Here is a 19,308-nt window from a genome sequence, read left to right as displayed (position 1 = left end):
CAAAGATTGAGCGAGGGTCGCTGCCACGAACTAGAGCGAAGTCCGAAGATGATTATGTGAAATGCACTGCATTGATGAGGAATAAAGGCCAGGCTGTTAGAAAAGGCAAGGCATTAATGGATTTGGCTTTGCTGTCCTTTCAGCGACCGGAGGCACCGCCCGGATTTGGCAAATAAGGTGACCGACCGACTGGACCCGCCCGTGTCCTGCTCACCCTGTACCCAGACGACAGGGGTCCGTCCGTCCCCCAAGGCTCAACACGAGGCGCCCCTTTCTCCAGTGGGGTCTTGCACCCATCCCGCTGACTTAACTAGCCATTACGCCAAATAGGGAGCACTTTCGGATCGCATCCTGTCCTGGGCACGGTACTATCCACGGACTGCTGGTCAGGTACTTCCACAGACAAAGCGATGGCGCATCATCACCGCCATCTTTCTGAAGACACTGCAATCTTCTCTCCCTCAGTTGCCAGAGTCGCGGCATCCAATGCACGGGATTGGTCCTATGTCGATTCCTGGCTATCTTCCAAGTTTGGTGGGCGCGCCGTCCCTCAGTTTGAGCGAAACAAGGAGACTCTCAGAGCTTTGTTAGCCTTGGCCTCCTTCAATGAAGCGGCTGACGAGGAGCGCCAGCTGGTAGCGCGTGCAGAGAGCGAGGCACTGGCACAGCTCGAACTCGCCAGAGGGAGTCGAGAGGCAGGATGTTTTCGAGAAGCCCTCCTCGACGCCATGGAGGACGAGCTTCCTCGCGAGGGCCAGGTCGCTCTCGAATCACTAGCTCAGATGGCTGTGCAAGCGGGCATCGCAGCCCCTGAGCCCCGGGATCTCGGTCAAACCATGGTCCACTTGCAGCAAACTACTTTCGCCATGGAGCAGATGAAACTGCGTGTCCAAACCTTGCAGCGCCATATTGAGCAGAGCGGTCAACAAATACGGGACTCTCTTGATGTCCTGGAAAGGGACGATTATCAGCCTGCTCCTGGTCTGGCCAAGCAAAATATTGAGCTGCAACGAAAAGCCAAGATCATGTCCGCCCAGCTACCCGACATGGAGGAGCGTGCCGCAGCGCTTGCTTCGTCTGTAACGATTCATGGACCCAGCATCGATGTCGTCGCTGAGGAAGAGCTGGCTTATATGGAACTGCTTGCAAGAAAGAGACAGCTTGACACGCAAATCGCCAAGTTTGAGGGGCTGTCCACCGACCCTGTTACTGCTCGCTCAGACCTAGAAGCTCTGCGGAATGAGCTGCATGCGGCCAATGCCCACCGAGATGAGGTGTTCGAAGGGCTTGTGGAGCACGAGAGTCCGGTGAAGCGCAGGCCTCGATGACATCGCATCAATTGTCAGCAATCACCAGTGGCAGCACAAGCTTCATGTGGTACTCGGGTGTCAATGGCATAGGGGGCCAGCTAATGCATGTCTTTGAGTGTCTAATTCGTCTATCAATTACGTCTATTCTTACCCGCGACCGCGCCGCCTAGCCTTCCAAACTGTCTCCCCAGCCCGGACTTCTTGACTGGTGCTGGAGCAGGCGGGGCCGGGGTTGGGTCCTTGGGGGGCAGCGGTGGCGCGTCGACAGGCACAGACCGTGCATCTTTGCCCTTATGATCAGCAGGCCCGTCTCCTATACGGAGATCGCTGACGCCCATCAGCATGCCGTCGCTTTCATTCATCAAGCTGGATGCTCTTCGAGCTCGCTCTTGAACGTTGCGGAACTTGTCTAGCAGCTCGACCCAGCGAATGCCACTCTCTTCACGACCCTTGAGCCTGTTTGGTCGGTCATAACTCGAGGCACTTGATGTCGATGCCGTGCTAGTTACTAGTCAGTATAGATGTCCATGGCGCGATCTCGCTGTATCCCTGGTAGTCTTACCTCTTCGGCGCTACGTGCAAATACCCAATAGAGCTGACGCTATTCAGACGGTTTTTAAGGGCAGCAAAGGCCGATGACTGCGGTAGTAGCATGAGGATTCCATACATGCACTTGTATAGATAGGGGTATTTCTCGGGCTCGAGCAGTTGTAGTCGAAGGTCTGGAATTGACAATGAGTTTGGCTGTGCGCGATGTATGTGTCGTACGACTTACAGGTAAACACCGGGGATTCGATAAGCTGCACCAGCTTATCGACTTGAATGAGGAGGTTGACAGTCATGTCGAGCTCTCCACTGCTTTATGTGAGCAATTGGGAATCTGTCTGTTTCGGTATTGGACTTACAAAATCTGAAGCAGGTGATACGCCTGTTCGTAGGCCTGCGCAAGAAGGCAGAGCGAGAATGTAGCAACGGCATTATAGCACCATGCCCTGAAAAGATTCACGAAGAGAGTCTGCCCATCCTAAGAAGAATGTCAGAATAGGCGCACAAGTAAAAGACCACGACACTCAGGACATACCTTGCTCTCCAAGTTGCGCAACCGCTTCCGCATGTCTGACAGCTGAGGGGCTGTGATGAGATTGTTGTTCAGGTTCTGCACCATGATGCTTGCAAACTCCATATCGTCTTCTCGCTCCAAGATCTCGGCCATGGTCCTGTAGATCCTCTCCGGGCCCAGGTTGATGGAGAGCTGCCGAATCACCAGGTTTCCACGAGCTTCCAGGAGCTTCCGATCCGTAGCGAACAACTGTAGTAAATTCATCATGAAGGACGCGAAGTGGGAGTCCTCACTGGTCCGTGAGATTTGTGACATGAGCTGCAAGTCCTTGGTCACGACTGCGTCTGACGGATCAGACAACGTTTTCAACAAGGCTGAGAAGATACCGTCCCCATTGGAGAGTACCTTGGCAGGCGCTTTGCGATGGAGCATGATGAGCCACGTCATGGCAGCCACCCGCGTAGCTTCGTGGTCGTTGAGGAAGAGCAGGGTGAGCGAGCCCACGGCTGCCCCATAGTCCAAGTCGGTCTGCTGTTGCGAGGTGTTAATCCCCGTGGGCGTTGACATTGAGCGACCTTGTGACGGAACCGGAGCAGGGCCAGGCATTTCCAGGTCCCTTGAACTTGTGAGTGAAGCCCGGTTGCTGCTGTTGCCTCCTTCAGCCTTCTCGCCCGACAGTGGCAGTCTGGAGGTAGACTGAGCCTGTGTCTGCCCTTGGGACACCGCCGGTTGATTGTGGAATGTCGGCTCATCGGCTAGAGACACCACATAATCCATCAAGGCGCCATTAACTCTTGTTGCAGCTTGGTGAATGATCTCATTCGGACTTGCCATGGCAGGAAGCATGTGGGCGAGGATCTTTGGTGTGAAGGGCAGGACCTCCTCTGGACAGATGTCCAGGAAATCCACAATCCATCGGAGCGACTCCAACAAGCAATCCTCCTCTGGAACAAGTCAGCAAAAGCCGTCTGGCAGAACACAGGGTAACGCACCAAGAGGCGAGTCCAGCGACGATGTCAGGATTTCCAGAATCTCTTTGTAGTTGATTTCCACGTCTTGTCCTGGGATCCAGTCCTCGTCCAAGTCATCCTGGTCTTCCTCATCTACGATGTCAGAGTGAATTTCATCGCCCTCTTCCAAATCGACGCGACCTATCTCGCTGTCTGCAGAGTCCTGGCGCTTCCTTTTCCCGCCCTCGCGCATTCTCTTGGTGTCTGAGATGCCCTTCTTGACCCGGGAAATGCGCTTGATCTCGTTTAAGAATTTATCCAGGCAGGTTTGCGTTGATGTTCGCACGTCCGCATTCGGGTCGCCCAAGAATCTGAGCAGCCCGCTCAAGAAATCAGGCAGATAGGTCACAAGCTCCAGATCAGGGATTGAGTCCAGCAAGGTGAGCCAGCCAACCAGGAAGTTCCGTGTGAAGGGGTTGATGACCCAAATGCGCTCTCTCAGCAGCGGGATGAACCTCGGGAGGGAAAAGGCTGTCGGGAAATGAGAGCTTCGGTCGTCAAAGTCCGACTTGTCATCGCCGTTGAAGTCTGATGAGGATTCCAGAACAGACACGTACGAGGCTGCCGATTCGGACACAATATCCTTGACGAGACGGTCCAGAAGTTCAGCGCCATTCTTCACAGACAGCTCGGAATCTGCGCCAAGCTAGAAATACGCTCGTCAGTCAAGACGCACTGCAAAAGGACAAAAAGCTTTACCTTGCAGAGCTGGTCAAATATGCTGTTGAAGTACACGAGAATCTCCCCCTTGGCAACCTTTGCGATGTTGTACATGGCCTCGCACGCATAATAGCGAACCCGGGCATCCTGGTCGGTAAAGCAAGCCAGAACTGGTGGCACGATTTTGGCCAAGTATCGGGGCAGTTCCTAGGTCAAGGTGAGCGTCGCCATCTCAGTATTAAGTCAGCACAACATCCGTACCTGTCCCAATGCAATAGCCGCGGCCGCAAGCCCTATGAGGCCGCCGTTACGTGCATGGGGTTGGTGAACAGCATAGGCATAATCATTACACAGCTGATCAAGTATATCAGACACTCGTTGGTGATCTCCAGCACTGCTGTGTTCTCGAATGATCCTTTCCAACCTGACAAATATCAGTGAGAAGCCCCAACAAGCCAAGTATCATAGTTCCCGAGACAACGTACTCGAGGGCTCCGACTTTGCGTTTATCGTAGAGCTTGTCATTCAGCGCGCGCTGGATGTTAGGGTCCATGGCGGTCTCTCTCACTGGGGCATGGTGGTAGCTGGATCTCTGCTGCTCGGAAACTCAAACCCAGAATGTTACGTAAGACAAGTCTCAATAGTCACGAGCGTGTACAGTGCTGGCACGTAATCAAACTTGCGTGCAAGACATATGATGAGGGGAGGTGGAAGAGAGTTGATCAGGCGAGCTACGTCAATTGGCCTGCGACGGACGTCAAGGTCGGTATGGTCGCTGTCGCCACGGAGCTCTGTTATTGGTCGAGGTCAACGGTCGTTTCCACTTATCTCGTGCCTTGCCCTGGAGTTGAAGGTCTACCCCATATCCAGGAGTAAACTCATTCATCAGCTACGAGTTCTACCGTTCCTTGTCTTAACTAAATGGTGAAAGGGGCCAGTATACGCAGTGGTTTAAAGTCAGCTTGATTTGAACATGGCGAAAACGAAACACACAAATGACTGCATTGGCTTCGTGCGGTCTAAATACTTAGGAACAAAACAGGCTCGGTTCGATCCAATATCAACAACTCCACGAGCCTAATAACAGATTGTCCTGCTCGTTAAGGCTTAGAGGCTCAGTGACCGTGCCCGAAAGGATCACCACTTTCGATCATAGTCTTCTGACACTTTGCAAGGATTGCAGCCTGCCTCGACACTTCAGCTAGGGTGCCAATGACCTGCTTGTTGCAATCCGCAAATCCATACAAAGCATAAGGAATGCCAACGTCATTGCAGAATTCCTGCACCATGCTCTGCGTTTGACGCAGGTTGTGTCGTGGTATACGGGGAAACAGATGGTGGATGACCTGGAACTGCAGCCCGCCGTGGAGGAAGTCGAGCCAGGGAGGGCAGTCTACGTCCATAGTGGTCCGTAGCATCTTCTGCGGAAATGACTCTTGTGGCCCGAGATCAGCCGTGCTCATAGCGAAATGGGACTGCACGATCTGTACGTGGACGGGCGAGGCCGCCATGTTGCTGACCAAGACGTAGGCTAGCCGGGTCCAGTTGTTTGGCAGGGTCTTGTAGATGAGCAGGTAACCGTACCACGTCCAGAAGAAGACCTGCCCAACCAGCTCCAGCCACCTGTGCCAAGCAGCTTGCCCCTTTGTCGGCCCACGCCCGGCCAGCAAGTAATCCAAGGACAAGAAGGTCAAGTTGAATCGCGCCAGACTAAGTATGGGATAGTACAGGTACGCTTGGATCTTGATGACGACTTTGGCGAATGCATCATACTGCATCACCCTGTTGTAGTATGTCGATGTGAGACTCCCAAAGAAACGATGACTGATGGCGAAAAACGGCAAATGCTCAATGTCCGGATCATGTTCCGGCGAGTTGGTGACAATGTGATGTACATTGTGGCTTCGCTTCCACCATCCCATCGAGAGGCCGCCAATAAAGTCTGCAATGATGATCCCAATCACCGAGTCGACGTGGTAATGATGTGTGATGCCCATGTGTCCCGCATCGTGGGCCGTAAAGACAAGCTGGTGCCACGTGAAACCAAGTGCCAGAGCCGAGCATATGTACCAGCCGTGTCGTAGGAACAGCATAGACGCGGTGAAAAGTAACATGTAGCGAGTACCTTCACGTGCGTAGGCCCAGTAGTTGCACTGGTACAACCCTGCGTCGCGCAACCGCTGGTGGAGCTGTCGATATTTGGCAATTATCTCGGTCTGGGTTGCATCATCTTGGGACGGATACTTGTCGAGATCAAGAGTAATCTGCTCCCTCGTTAGGGTGTCGAGGAAGGACAGGCCATCACCGTCAACCTCTGCATGGGCTGCGTGTTCCGCTTCCAGCTGCACTCCTTTCCGTTTGTGCAGGCCTTCTCTTGTTTCGACAGTATCAAAGATGGGAGACGGTGATCGCGAATTTTCGGAGCTGCGACCGTCGACTTCCGGCCCGCTGCTGTCTGTGTCTTCCGCGGACTGTTCTATTTCGTCCTTGGTTCGGAACTTGCCACCCTGGATAGGAGGCACGAAGTTCTTCCAACGGCCTTCGATTCGTCCAATTCGATATCGCTGCATTTGATCGATCGCTGCTTGGGAGTGTAGACTGCATGTTTTAGTACAAAAAATTGGCCGCAGGGTGCTCGCACGTTAGACGTACACTGTAGTCTCATCCGTCGCATCTCGTCCCACCATGTGAAGGATGGCCAGATCACCTGCGGGATGGTACGGCAACCAAGCATCCACCTTCAGGACATGTTGGCCGATGATAATGAGTTTGCGTCCCGCTGCTATCATGCCCTCAACCTCATCTCGGGACATGAGCGGGTACACCTTGGATGGAGCGGTTGCCATCTTCCCGTTCGCCGTGGGGTCGGTCGGTCGATCGATGCGGTATGGCCAGTACGCAGCGATGTCTGAAGGATGATCTCGAGGCGGGCTGGCTGCCGAGCTCATTCGCCGAGTTGCGAGCTCCGTTTGGCTTGCGTCTGGAGGAACAGTGGGAGGTTGTTGCAGGAAGTAGGAACAATGCCATTGAGTGTCTCCGTCAAGCAGTGGTTGAAGAACGTGGTTCGAGGTGGCGCAATAAGGGGGTCCACCGACATCTCCTGCATAGGTACCAACCGTGCAAGACCATCAAGTATAGACCGGTCAAGTTGAAAAACGCAACTTATTAAACAGCTTAGAAGTGGACAAATGAGTACAAGAGACTTGAGTGGCATAACTGATCATACCCAAGTCCAAACATCTTGGAGCACGTTGAGACCAACATTCGGGGATTTGCCCCTACGTTCCCCGTCAGATTAACTTAGTGAGGTACCCGTTCGCACTAAGCATGTTCCTGAAATAGCGGCAAAGTGCCCTGAGGCACGTCAACGTGCTAGGCTTCAGGGGCACTACATTGGCTTCCACGTTCCTGGATCACGTCGTCTATCAAAGACACATCGGAGGATACGGCCGCAAAAAGCATGTCATCAACCGTTTGACGCCGTTGCACTGAAGAAGTCATTCGCATTCCACTACGCTCAACCAGCATTACTACTTAAATATACAAAGGTACATTAAGGGTAGGATAATCTCCATCCCACCTCAGATTGCGCGCCTCATGTGTTGTGACTAGGTAACCAGTACGCACATTGACGCCCTTTTATGCGCCTACCTGCACGTTACGTGGACCGCCTGTGGTCTATCTTTCTTCTTCGTCAATGCAGAAATGAGTTGCAGCTCGTTTCCTCCAGACAGGATGCCGCGCGTCGGTATTGTAGGTTGGTAAGCTCATATCCTCGTTTGACAGTGGGTTTAGAAGTGGATGGCCTTGGAGTGTGTGGCCATGGCAGCCTCCTTGAAGGCCTCCGCCAGGGTAGGGTGGGCGTGGCACGTGCGCGCAATGTCCTCGCTGGAGGCGCCATACTCCATGGCGAGTGTACCCTCGGCAATCATCTCGCCTGCGTTGGGGCCAATGATATGGATGCCGAGAAGACGGTCAGTCTCGGGATCAGCCAGCATCTTGACCATGCCATCGGTGTCGAGGTTGGTCTTGGCCCTGGAGTTGGCGCTGAAGGGGAAGGTGCCGACATTGTAAGGGATGTTCTGGCTCTTGAGGTCCTGCTCGGACTGACCGACCCAGGCGACCTCAGGGTAGGTGTACATGACGGAGGGAATGCAGCCATAGTTGACGTGGCCGTAGCCCTTCTTGATGTATTCCACGACGGCAACAGCCTCTTCCTCTGCCTTGTGGGCTAGCATGGGACCGAATGTGGCGTCGCCGACGCAGCGAATATGGGGGATCTTGGTGCGGTACTCGGAATCGATGATGACACGGCCGCGCTCGTCAAGTTCCAGACCGATGTTCTCCAGGCCGAGGCCGGCGGTGTAAGGACGGCGGCCAATGGCAGTGAGGACAACCTCAGCCTCCAGTGTCTCCTCCTTGCCACCCTTGGTGGCATCAACATTCAGCTTGACCTTGTCGCCCGAGGTGTCGCCGCTCAAAACCTTTGTGTTAAGCTTGAACTCGAGACCCTGCTTCTTAAAGAGCTTCTGGGTGGCCTTGGCAATCTCGGTGTCCATGCCAGGACCGCCAATCTGGCCCAAGAACTCAACCACGGTGACCTTGGTGCCTAGTCGCGACCAGACGGAGGCCATCTCAAGACCGATGATACCACCACCGATGACAAGCATGGACTCGGGAACCTTCTCCAGCGCGATGGCGCCAGTGCTGGTGATAACGCGCTTCTCGTCAATCTCGAGACCAGGGAAGGGAGTAGCCTCGGAGCCGGTGGCGATGAGGAAGTTCTTGCCCTTGATGGTAGTCTCGCCGCCATCGTTCAAAGCCACTCTGATCTCGTTCTCGTTGACAAAGGAGCCAGCGCCCTTGATGTACTCGGCTCCGTTCTTCTTGAGCAGGAACTCGACACCCTTGGTCAGGCCGGTGACCGACGAGTCCTTTGCCTTCATGAAGTTGGCCAGGTTCAACTTCACATCGCCGACTTCGATGCCGCGGTTCTTGGTGTCGTGGAGGATCGTGTGGTACAGGTGGGAGTTGTTGAGGAGCGATTTCGAAGGAATGCAGCCCACGTTCAGGCAGGTTCCGCCGAGGGTGCCGCGCTTCTCGATACAAGCGACGCTCATGCCCTCCTGTCCGGCCTTGATGGCAGCGACATAGCCGGCAACACCGCCACCGATGATTACCAGGTCCTTCTCCTCTGTATTTCGGGTCAATAATCGCGCGCCGACGGGCAGTGATCGGTCGAGGAAAATTACGCACCAGATGATGAGGCATAGCCGCGACTCCATCTTGATATCGAGTTCGGGGCGAGGACTGTGGGAAGTCTACGGCATGATTAGTCTCCGATCGTCTCCCAGTGATGCCAGACAGTCGTGCTGAGGGAGCGGTTTCGCTGTCGAGGCAAAAAGGGTGTACAGGGCCTACTCACGTTGACCGCGCAACGACCGGACGAACGGTGTGCCGGGGGATGAGACGACTGGCAAGCATTGTGATGTGTCTTAGTGGTGTTTCCGGCAGCCTGCGATGCCGAAAGAGAATGTACAAAGATAAATGAGATAAAGGTTGAGGTTGGAGGATTGGAAATCTTGAGATGTTGCCGTACAGTCGATGATTCCAGAGCTCCAAGTTGCCAGCCCGGCAAGATTCCAGCCAATTGGAGGCGCAGCCTGGCGGCACAGCGCTGCCCCCCAAGAAGCCAGCCAAATTTTCTTAGCCGGCAGCATGGCCCGTCCTCATTCGCCTATTTTCGCCACCACTCTGGATGACCGCGATACTCTTGACCCGTTTCATCCCGCGTCAATGCGGCCTTTGCCGCTGCCCGAGAACAATAAGAAAGAAGAGGAAAGGGACGAAAAAACAAACTCCACCGACCTCTTCCGCCGAACCATGGGCCTCACCAATCGCAAAAACATTGTCTCGGCCAGATCTAATGCTGACTTTCCCGTTCGACCAGTGCAGGGGCCCGCCCGTAGGCAAAACATATTCTTGTGGTATAAGAAATATAGTTTGATTTTCTAGCGGGGAGTGTATTGCTGGGTCATTCCAACGGACATCTCTAATCGCCACCGGCGACTATTATATGAATATTAGGCAAATATCCACTGGAGAAGAAATAAATTCCTTTTCGTGGAAACATCGTTTATATCGTTAACGACCTGAAAATGGTATGTGTAGCGGGTGTGTGTGGGTAAGGAGCGCTTTGAGCGCTGTGCTAGCTCAATAACATCCAATTCTTGAGATCGCAAGTTCCAAAATCGGAAGAAAAGGCCTCGAGTTATAGAACACAAGAAGCGCTACAGAAGAGCATGACGTGATCCCGTATTTTCCACTGGGTATGGTCGTATGTGAAAGATCTGTCCTGGAACACAGCATATGGTACCTGCAACCGATAGAAGAGCTGTGATATATCGAAGGGAACTCGTCCACGGAGATGGACCGAACTACCTCGGTCCTGAATACCATTATAATCAACTCAATATGCACATCTGTGATAGCATTTGGCCTTTAGAAATCTATAATTGCCCAGATCAGGGTTCTTCTGTCTAAGCGTTGCGATTCAAGCTTTTCCGAAGCTCCCATTTATTCCTCCAGCACACCTCGGCTTTGCACGGCTGCCATAGCCTTTGCCTTCACCTGGTCCAACTCGAGCAGACTCTTGGAGCTCAGAGCCTTGGTCTTGCGTAGCTTCTTTCTCATGAACCATTCTAATCCTGCGGCGAGTTGAGGCAAGTCCCTCGCCGCGCCGAACGCCTTCTCCACCTTGATATCCTCCCTCTCCGTCCTCTTGGACTTACACTCCTGGAGGAGGCTGATGATAAGGCACTCGACAAAGAATGATGTCCAGAGCTCCATCTCAGCCATGTTGAGCGGTTTCAAAATCGCGAGGCTGAGGGAGCCACTCGCAATCAGCGAGGCGTAGAACTGAGCCACTTTCTGGACGCGCGGCTCATCCTGGAATCGTGTGCTGTCAGCCGTGTCCATGTCCTCGGCCTCCTCTCCGAACAGTGACTCTCCCATGGCGCGGAAGATCTGCCAGAGTCGTGCCTGGAAAGCAAATCGAAGCTTTGTGTCGCGGCAGCAGAGCTCGCCTATCCCTGCATAGTACGCGTTGTACTCCGCTTCGCTGCCGACGCACTGCACAAGAACCCTGGCAACTTCCCGTTTCTCTTCTCTTTTGAGTCCGAGATTGACGTAATGTTGGTACCCCCTTTGGCAGTCCATGGCAGTCATCAGCGCCGTGAAGATGGCAATTTGAGCTGGTGAACCCAACCCCTGAGACCGCGCCTTTTTGGGGTAATCAGGAAGCACGAAATCCATATCCTCCTCATCTCCATTGGCATCATCATAAACTTCTTCTGACACATGCTTCCGCCCCTTCTTGGATTTGGTCTCCGATTTGTTGGACTCAGACTCCTTTGGCGGTACGCTGGCACCGACGAGCCACCATTTGCCCTTGGTGTCGGCGCTGATGACATCGTCAAGATCCATACCCATCGGGGTCAATCCGTCCAAACGTCGGGACTGAGATTTTAATTCACCCAGATGCTTCTTCATGCTGATGACCTGCTCCGAGACAATGCTCGAATCCAGCCCCTTGCCCTTGGATTTCTTGTTCTTCAGGTCGTTGATAGTGTCCACCATGAACTTGGTCCGCACGGTGACGCTGCCCGTCTCAGCCTTTGCCACCGACTTTCCCAGGACATCGGCCACGCGCTTCAGTGCCTGGGGGTCGTCTCTGCGCAGCAACCGGCCACCATTGCGGCAGATTCGCAGCAGCAACTCCACGTTGATCTCGTTCAAGTCCAGCAAAAGCCGCTCCATGTAGTCGAATATGATCTTGCAGCGCACGACTTCGAACACGTAGAGCTGTGAGAGAAAGGTGATCAGGTTCGAGGGCTCCTTGGGAATCGCGGCATCCTCGCCCTGCACAGCGCTTGCTCGGTCGTATTCCTGCCCAAAGTCTTGAACCACACGCCTCACCAGGTGGGATCCGAAGCTGGAGCCGACGATCTTGTATACAGCCGCACAGAATCCACCTGTGAGGACAAAGAACTGGTCTGGCAGCGCCTCGGGCTTGCAAACCTGGGCCAGAATATGGTCTGTCAAGACCTCGGTGACCTCTCCTCGTGCATTGTTGCCATACAAATCATCCACGCCTTTCACGATGGAGATGATGTTCGCATCAGTCAGCCGGTTGACCAAGCCCTGGGCTTGTTTGCGTAGTCGCTCTCTCTTCTCGTCATGTGTGTTCCTCGTCTTGCGTAAAGATGGCGGCACATACTTTGCTACCACATTGCCCTGTGTTGGAGGGACGTACGGATTTTCGCGTGGTCGTTGAGCAGCAGCCGGTGCTTCATCTTCGCTTGATCCAAATCCACCAAATGAACCCTCTTCATCGAATTGGTCCTCGTCCTCTTCGTCGAACAAATCAGAGCCCTCCTCACCGTCAAGATCAGTGAGGTCATCATGGCCGTTGAGCTCGTCATCTGAGTCCCCTTCATCCTCTTCCCTCCCACCCTTAGGTACAGCTTTCGGCGCTGTTTTTCGTCGCTTTGCAGCAAGCCAATCGTCAAATTCACGTTTCCTCTTGCTGCTGTCCTCGTCCCCGTTCACGGAGACTTCAGCATCGTCCCCATCGGAATCATCTGCCAAGTCTGCCATGAGCTCCTCCAGGCCGTCCTCCTTGAACGACTGCGGTAAAGACTTGCGACCTTTCTTGATGCCAAGCTTTCGCTCAAATCCTTCAATTTCAGCGTCGTCCTTAGCGAGTTTCTCCTTCATCGCCGAAGACATTTTGTTGCCGTGCTTGCTTGCCGTATCATCCTCAGCGGATTGGTCCAGGATCTCATCGCTTTCCTCGAAAGGATCAGCAATGTCATCAATGTCCTCATCATCGTCTTCTCCAAGCGACTCTTCGCTGTCCGCCGCTACTCTTTGCTGGCGAGATTTGGGTGCGGGCCCATTCTTTCCTTGAGTATTGGTGACTTGCGACTTCGTTGGAGCAACTCTGGAGTACCGGTTGGTCTTCTTCTGAATTCTCTGTGCCTTGCGCTGATCCTTTCGGTTGGAAGACTGGCCGCGACCAGCCTTGTTTCCGGCGCACGCATCTCCTAGGCCAAGGCTCTTGAAGAGCTGGCCCTGCAATTCTGCGACACTTTTTGGCATGATAGTTTGTTTTGGCTGAGAAGTAAGGGAACGAAATTTGATGCGAACGTGGATGAACTTTTTGATGCCAAGGAAGCCTGTGTGGGTCAGGAAGAACACGTTGGACCAAATTACCTCGACACTTTACTGTCAGTTGGAGAGCTTCCGCTGGCCAGCGACTTTTCGCGCCTTTTGGTCCACCTTGAGTGGCGGGGCATATCGCACATGCCCTTCAACTTCACTCACTCATCGGCCATCAGTTACTTCACATCACGACTCACTCACCCAACAGCATCACGCCGATTCGGGTCCCTACGACCTTCTAGACAGCCTGAGTGAACTCCAACCTGCAGCGCAATGCCGTCGAGCAAGACTCATCTGAGCCAGACTGAGGTACAACGCGCACACTGCTCCATCTCTTCTCGCCCCTCGCTCACCAAGCGCTAGTTCTTTGAACAGCTCGAGAAACTCTTCAGTCATCGCAAAGGCAGCGATCATGGCGCAATTTATTTGACACAGAAGCGACGTCAGTGGATCTCGAAGCGTCTACAGTGTCGAAGCTAACGCTAGGACAGTCACTCACTCCGAGGATGCAACCCTACCTTCACGAGATGAAGAGTTCCCCGACTTGAATCTGAGTGAGCCCGTGCCCATTCTCATTCGCGCTTCCAATGGAAAATCAGCCCGTGAAAGAGGGGACAAGGCCAAAATTTCCACAGTGGTGAAACCTGACGACCTCGATGGGTTCTACGTGCGGTATGCAGACATTTGCAAAGCGGGAATGGCGGCTTTGAAGCCCAGGGACCGCAGCAAGAAGAAGGCAAAGGCGAAGAAGAAGAAGACCGGGCCATAGGTGTGGCAGATAATCAACAACATTTTTGATCGGGTCGAACGTCTTTGGACTTGTCCGCAGCGCTTGCCTAAGACTCGTTCCCGCAAAGTTCGGCAACCTTACTTGCCTAATGTTTCTCCCAATGTTTCCTTAATCATGGCAGCAACCAATTAGTGATGGAAACATACACCTTGAGAGCCGAAACGTTCAATGAAGTGGACAGAGCAATGAATGTGCATTATGCTAATACCGGTGCGAGAATATCCTTTCACTATACTACTCGCACGAACGACATTGCCGCATTTGAAGCGACAAACCCTCCTGGCTCAAAAGGTCAGGCATTACTTGCACTCGGGACCACCAAGTTGGCCGCGCGTAGCACCGGGCACAGCAAGGCTGGAGTGGGTGTCGGAAAAGAAGCCGGCAGGATTCTCCTCAATTTGCGAGACGTGGAAGCCCTCACCAGTGTCCGTGCCGTCGGAGAGCACACCTGTGGTGAACGGTCCCCGAAGGCAGCCGATGCTGTTGCGACGACCCTCGCCGATATCGACCGGGTTAGGGAAGGCAATGCTGTACAACGATCAATACAAGAACTAACATAGAATGAACAAGAATCGACGTACCGAGGAGGACCCGACATGCCCACCATCGCCTCGTGGATGTGGGTGGCAGTATCGGCAGGCGATTCATAGTCTCCCTGGAATCCGTCGATGGTGATGTTGTAGCAGATGACATTGTCGTGCGAGTTGATGCCGAAGTTGAACTGACCCGTGCAGCCCTCGAGGCCGCCGGTATACTCGTTATCCGAGTTGACGACCTGGTTTGGGCTGGCGATCACGTTGTAGGTGGATGTAAAGGTGAAAGGGCCTGTCATTTCCATTTTATGGTCGTCCATCTTGTGGCCGTCGCGGGTGACGATGTCGTTCGCATCGCGAGCCAAGGGGGAGGCCCTGGCGAGGGCAACGAGTGTAAGAGCAGCAACAGACTTCATCTTGATAGAGGGATTGGGAACTTTGGCGAAGGTTGAGAAATTGATGGGCTGACGGTTGATGAAGCGATGGGTTGACTGACAAACAAACTCTACACTGGAGGATCAGCACTATATATACGTCGCTGGGCCCGAGGAAAGGACGCATTCGTCTCCTAGCCCCAGATAAACAGATCAATTGGCATGCTGTGAGTTCAGGATATCAGGAGAAACAGCAGCAGCAGCCAAGACCCTAATTCAGAAACTAGATCTCGAGCTATGCAAGCCTCAAAGACCCCGACCGCTCTTGGCTTCACATCGAGCGAATGAGGCGATAGATTGGCCCGGGCATGACGCCTTACCTCGTGTTGATTCATGAATTCTGACTAGTGTAGCACTGCCCCCGGAATTGACATCGAGCTCTAGCTTGTCGACCGAAGTAAGCTCACAAAGGGGAACGATCTTTTCATCTGCCCCCCGGCAGATACAGGAAGCCATAGGTAGGTATCAACGACAGAATCTGCGGCAATTCTCTTCATTCCTCCCGTGACGCCACACGATAAACGATGGAACACTTGTTCTTTTGCCAAGCTACTGAATAATGTGAGGGAGCTACCGCTAGCAGCGTCGACTGAAGAGCCATGGCCCATGGGGACTGGAGCAGCAATCGATCATCGTCTCGGACATGACCTACTAGTCTCGATCTGGCGGAAACCCAAGGCTGACTAGCGCAGGTCGATCACGGATGCTGGAGATGCCGTGAGGCACTGACGGGGTAGGATGCTCACCATTCGCCAGTCCATGGGAGGGCTGGCATGGCAGCCCGCATTGTGAGAGCAGGTTAAGCTTAGTTCCCAAATTAATTGTGTCATTGCAGTGACACCCCCTAGTAAGTACCTACATAGCTCCTACTCGAGGTATCCTTTAAGCTCAGACTAGCATGCATGGAGCGTGGGGTAGGACTGAATCAAGACACTCTTAATAATTTTGAAGCCAAGTAGCCAGAGACAGCGCGCACATTCAAGGATATCCTCTGACCACCAGACAGCTTGATCTGCCTTGTCTGCTTGTGGTGTCTGCATCTCCCTCGCCTCCAGAGCAGAACAATACTCTCAAGAGGAGAAAGCACACTGCTACTATTAGATCGGAATCGTGCTGCTTATATAATGGGTCCATGCAATTCTAGCCCAGACTAGCAAGGATTGCGATCTCCGGATCGACTCGCAGCCGGCAGTGAATGATGTGGTGGGTAGCTGGATTAGGAATCGTTGCTCTTGGCGCATTCATTGCAAGCCTAAAGCAGTGAGAGCCTCCTTAACTTCACGTTGATGACATGAGCCAAGGCGTAAGGCGGCCCAAAGTGCCAACTTGTGTTGGAAAACGCGCGTCTCGTCACCATCCATGTTCGAGGCTCGGCTGGGGAAGACGACGAAGGTCAAGAAGCTCATCAACTGGGCTTGGTAAAGTACAAGCTCCTTTCTGGTAGCCGATTTTTGCGCAAATACCTTGCCCGCCGGGCAACTCTGCCTCTTCCCCATTGACAAGAAAGTACTCCTGAATCACGATTAGATCCATTATTAGCCAGAGTGGTTAGTCTTTTCCAACTGATGTGGGTCCTTCGCCGGGGCAGGAATGAGCATCTAATCTAGACCGCAGTACGGATACTGCAACACATCTCAAAGCTCCACGTAAAGCAGCTACCAGTGCACGATGTAATCCGTACATAAGTACTAGTAGGCCGGCCTTTCACACCCGCCAACGCGTTCGGCACACAGACTCGGCATGTGACGTCGGCCTTCTTAGTACTAGACAATCAGTACGGGGAAGCTGGAGAAAGAGGATTGTCACACTGGATGTACCCTGATAGTTATGATCGCACATGACATGCTAGGAGCGCCTGCACAAAGCTTTGCTCACTTTCAAGTCTCATCATGCATTGTCCTGAAAGGCAGTCTGAGTTCCATCCCAAATACAATTTCGTTGGGACGAGTAATCTCCGTTCCTAGCTGAGTAAATCCTACAACATCCACCACATCCAAGACGCTTATCCGCCAACAGCGCCTTCGCGTTACTTTTTCTATGCTGTCGTACAAAGCGAACCGTGATTCACGCGCCAACGCGAACAGCTATTGGTGGGTGCTCCAGAAGCATGATCGATCGAAGACATGATCAAGGCAATACCAGCTAGTGAGCCTTGCGCAGAAGGGAGCACTTGTCATTTTGCGAAGCCAGATATCGTGGCCATTTGAACGCCGAAGAACGAATCTCAGTTTTGATACGGTCCAAGTAAAAAGGAAAGAAACAAGAGATCGCGCAATTGATGGCGCGCGGTTTGAATGCCAGAGAATATGCCAAATTGTAGGGTTCGCCATGTGCCTACATCATTTGATCTTGTGTCAATCCGTCGTGAGTGTCGGTCTCCATCGAGTCGGCCGCGGCGCCGGGCTGGTTGGAGTACTTGACGAAGCTCAGATTCAGAGGGCGCCCGCCATACTGGTAGCCTTGAAATTTGGCGATGGCGGTATCTGAGGTATCAGCGGAATCGAAGCGAACAACACCGCTGCCCCGGGAGCGACCACTCGGCTCGTACTGAATCTCGGCTTGCTCGACCTTGCCAATGGTGGTGAACAGCTCTACGAGGTCGTCATTGCTGGTGGACCAGGGCAGCTGTGACACAGGTCAGCATGTTTCAAACTGATGAAAGGCTTGTCTTCTCAGGACGAACTTACGTTGCGGACATAGATAGTCTCGCTGCGTTCAGTGCCAGAAGTGGCGAAGTCGGTAAAGGGATTGGGGGGAACCGAGGGAGCATCGAAGCCTGGGGCGCCTGGGCCACCTGGGCCGCCCATTGGACTCCCAGCAAAACCTCCGCCACGACCTCCTCCAAATCCACCGCGGGCACCGAAACCGCCGAAGCCTCCGCGACCGCCAAAGCCGCCTCCGAAGCCACCTCGCATACCTCCGCCGAAACCACCGCGCCCGCCGAAGCCCATGCCTCCGCCTTGGGCAAATCGGTCCTCACGGACTTCGAGCATACGACCTTGCCAGTCATATCCGTTGAATTGCTGGATGGCGTTGCGGGCATCTTCTGGGCTTTCGAATACAACAATGCCTGAGCCCTTGGGTCGACCGTCGGGACCCATATGGACATCAGCTCTGATCACGCCACCGACGCGAGCTAAAGTGTGTCAGTATAAGGTTGGCCCCCGTGGCGTAAAAGACATGACATACTGGCCTGTCGAAACAAGTCCTTGAGATCCTGCCATCCTATGTTGAACGGAAGCTACACTACCTGTCAGTATACAGCCATGACTTGGTGTGGACTTGCTTTAGTTGAACGAGATCGTGAGGACTGACATTTGCGACGTAGATCTGTCGCCCACCACCTCCCCCAGGGGCACCGCCTCCAAATCCGGGGTTGAAACCACCCTGCATGCCGGGACCGCCATGCATGGCTCCTGGGCCGCCAGCAAAGCCGCCGCCCCGACCGCCGCTGTTGGAGCCAATGAATCTGGGCTCAGCTTCACGATCCTGGATATGTCAGTCGTCTGAGTTACACGCACCTCTAGACTGTAACCAACCTCGCGGACGTAGACCAATCGTCCCATCAAGTTCTGGTTGCTGAGTTGCGCAACAGCTTGCTGGGCTTGATCGCGTGTCGCATATTCCACAATGCTGTGCAGTCGTGTTAGTTCTGCGCAAAACACACCGTAGAGCCTGGAGCCAAACTTACCCGCATCCCTACATCAACCATGGACAACGTCCAATCCGTCAACCCAACATCCATAAAAATCCAAAAGTGTGGAAAGGCCGAGAGAAAAGCCATCAAGGGTCATGCAATGGAGCCCACCTTCGACATTCCGTTTGGAAGCAACAACACATCGGCAAAGAGAACCTCTCCCGCTAGAACCCTTCGTCAGCCCTTGCACAGCCCTCCATACCACCCACATTCCTCACCCTGGCGCATGAAATCCTTCAGATGGTGCCACTTGACATCGTAACTAAGGTTGCCGACGTAGACACGGCGGTCTTGCTGGGACGTTTCGCGAATGTTGTTCATCATGGAATCTCGTGCGCGACCTCGGTCTTCGAATGATCGGTTAGGTGCTTGTCCGCCGTAGTTTGATCCCCCGTCCTGTGCGCCCGTTCCTGCCATAGGCGAGCGATCACGGCCACGGCGGTTGTCTTCCCGGCTGGGCGAGCGACTCCGAGGCGAGTATGAGCGGCGTCGAGAACGTCCAGGGCTGCGAGAGCGTCGTCGGGGCGAGCGAGACCTTTCACGCTGTTTAATGGTTAGTACACGCCTTGTATTCTGATGCACACTTCGC

At 53.7% G+C, this 19,308-nt stretch overlaps 8 protein-coding genes across 8 annotated transcripts; 2 read left to right on the top strand and 6 right to left on the bottom strand.

Moving 5' to 3' along the window:
* Nucleotides 1-410: 410 nt before the first annotated feature.
* On the top strand, nt 411-1,328 carry J7T54_007717 (uncharacterized protein; the record flags this gene model as incomplete). The annotated part of the gene is made up of 1 exon (XM_051508391.1): nt 411-1,328. The coding sequence occupies one exon, from the start codon at nt 411-413 to the stop codon at nt 1,326-1,328; it is 918 nt and encodes a 305-aa protein (XP_051360530.1).
* Nucleotides 1,329-1,441: 113 nt separating this feature from the next.
* Nucleotides 1,442-4,593, bottom strand: J7T54_007716 (uncharacterized protein; the record flags this gene model as incomplete). Its single annotated transcript, XM_051508390.1, has 9 exons — nt 1,442-1,811; nt 1,873-2,032; nt 2,086-2,165; nt 2,216-2,334; nt 2,392-3,314; nt 3,363-4,026; nt 4,080-4,210; nt 4,302-4,333; nt 4,526-4,593. The coding sequence occupies 9 exons, from the start codon at nt 4,591-4,593 to the stop codon at nt 1,442-1,444; spliced, it is 2,547 nt and encodes an 848-aa protein (XP_051360529.1).
* Nucleotides 4,594-5,155: 562 nt separating this feature from the next.
* Nucleotides 5,156-6,988, bottom strand: J7T54_007715 (sphingolipid 8-(E)-desaturase; the record flags this gene model as incomplete). The annotated part of the gene is made up of 2 exons (XM_051508388.1): nt 5,156-6,638; nt 6,693-6,988. 2 exons carry the CDS (start codon nt 6,986-6,988, stop codon nt 5,156-5,158), a joined length of 1,779 nt encoding a protein of 592 aa, XP_051360528.1.
* Nucleotides 6,989-7,831: 843 nt separating this feature from the next.
* Nucleotides 7,832-9,325, bottom strand: J7T54_007714 (dihydrolipoyl dehydrogenase; the record flags this gene model as incomplete). The annotated part of the gene is made up of 1 exon (XM_051508387.1): nt 7,832-9,325. One exon carries the CDS (start codon nt 9,323-9,325, stop codon nt 7,832-7,834), a length of 1,494 nt encoding a protein of 497 aa, XP_051360527.1.
* Nucleotides 9,326-10,616: 1,291 nt separating this feature from the next.
* J7T54_007713 (Suppressor of glycerol defect protein-like protein) lies at nt 10,617-13,202 on the bottom strand (the record flags this gene model as incomplete). Its single annotated transcript, XM_051508386.1, has 1 exon — nt 10,617-13,202. The coding sequence occupies one exon, from the start codon at nt 13,200-13,202 to the stop codon at nt 10,617-10,619; it is 2,586 nt and encodes an 861-aa protein (XP_051360526.1).
* Nucleotides 13,203-13,538: 336 nt separating this feature from the next.
* On the top strand, nt 13,539-14,034 carry J7T54_007712 (Signal recognition particle subunit-like protein; the record flags this gene model as incomplete). Its single annotated transcript, XM_051508385.1, has 3 exons — nt 13,539-13,574; nt 13,641-13,707; nt 13,757-14,034. 3 exons carry the CDS (start codon nt 13,539-13,541, stop codon nt 14,032-14,034), a joined length of 381 nt encoding a protein of 126 aa, XP_051360525.1.
* A 320-nt stretch (nt 14,035-14,354) lies between these two features.
* J7T54_007711 (uncharacterized protein) lies at nt 14,355-15,004 on the bottom strand (the record flags this gene model as incomplete). The annotated part of the gene is made up of 2 exons (XM_051508384.1): nt 14,355-14,583; nt 14,637-15,004. The coding sequence occupies 2 exons, from the start codon at nt 15,002-15,004 to the stop codon at nt 14,355-14,357; spliced, it is 597 nt and encodes a 198-aa protein (XP_051360524.1).
* Nucleotides 15,005-17,356: 2,352 nt separating this feature from the next.
* J7T54_007710 (RNA-binding domain-containing protein) lies at nt 17,357-19,040 on the bottom strand (the record flags this gene model as incomplete). Its single annotated transcript, XM_051508383.1, has 6 exons — nt 17,357-17,647; nt 17,710-18,158; nt 18,212-18,263; nt 18,338-18,511; nt 18,562-18,655; nt 18,922-19,040. 6 exons carry the CDS (start codon nt 19,038-19,040, stop codon nt 17,357-17,359), a joined length of 1,179 nt encoding a protein of 392 aa, XP_051360523.1.
* Nucleotides 19,041-19,308: the final 268 nt, after the last annotated feature.

This window comes from Emericellopsis cladophorae (genome assembly GCF_022114955.1).
Source record: "Emericellopsis cladophorae strain MUM 19.33 chromosome Unknown NODE_43_length_196915_cov_126_952037, whole genome shotgun sequence".
In the NCBI taxonomy this organism is placed as follows: Eukaryota; Fungi; Ascomycota; class Sordariomycetes; order Hypocreales; family Bionectriaceae; genus Emericellopsis; species Emericellopsis cladophorae.
Note: the sequence above shows the minus strand (reverse complement) of the source record. Positions and strands in the feature narration are given on the sequence as shown.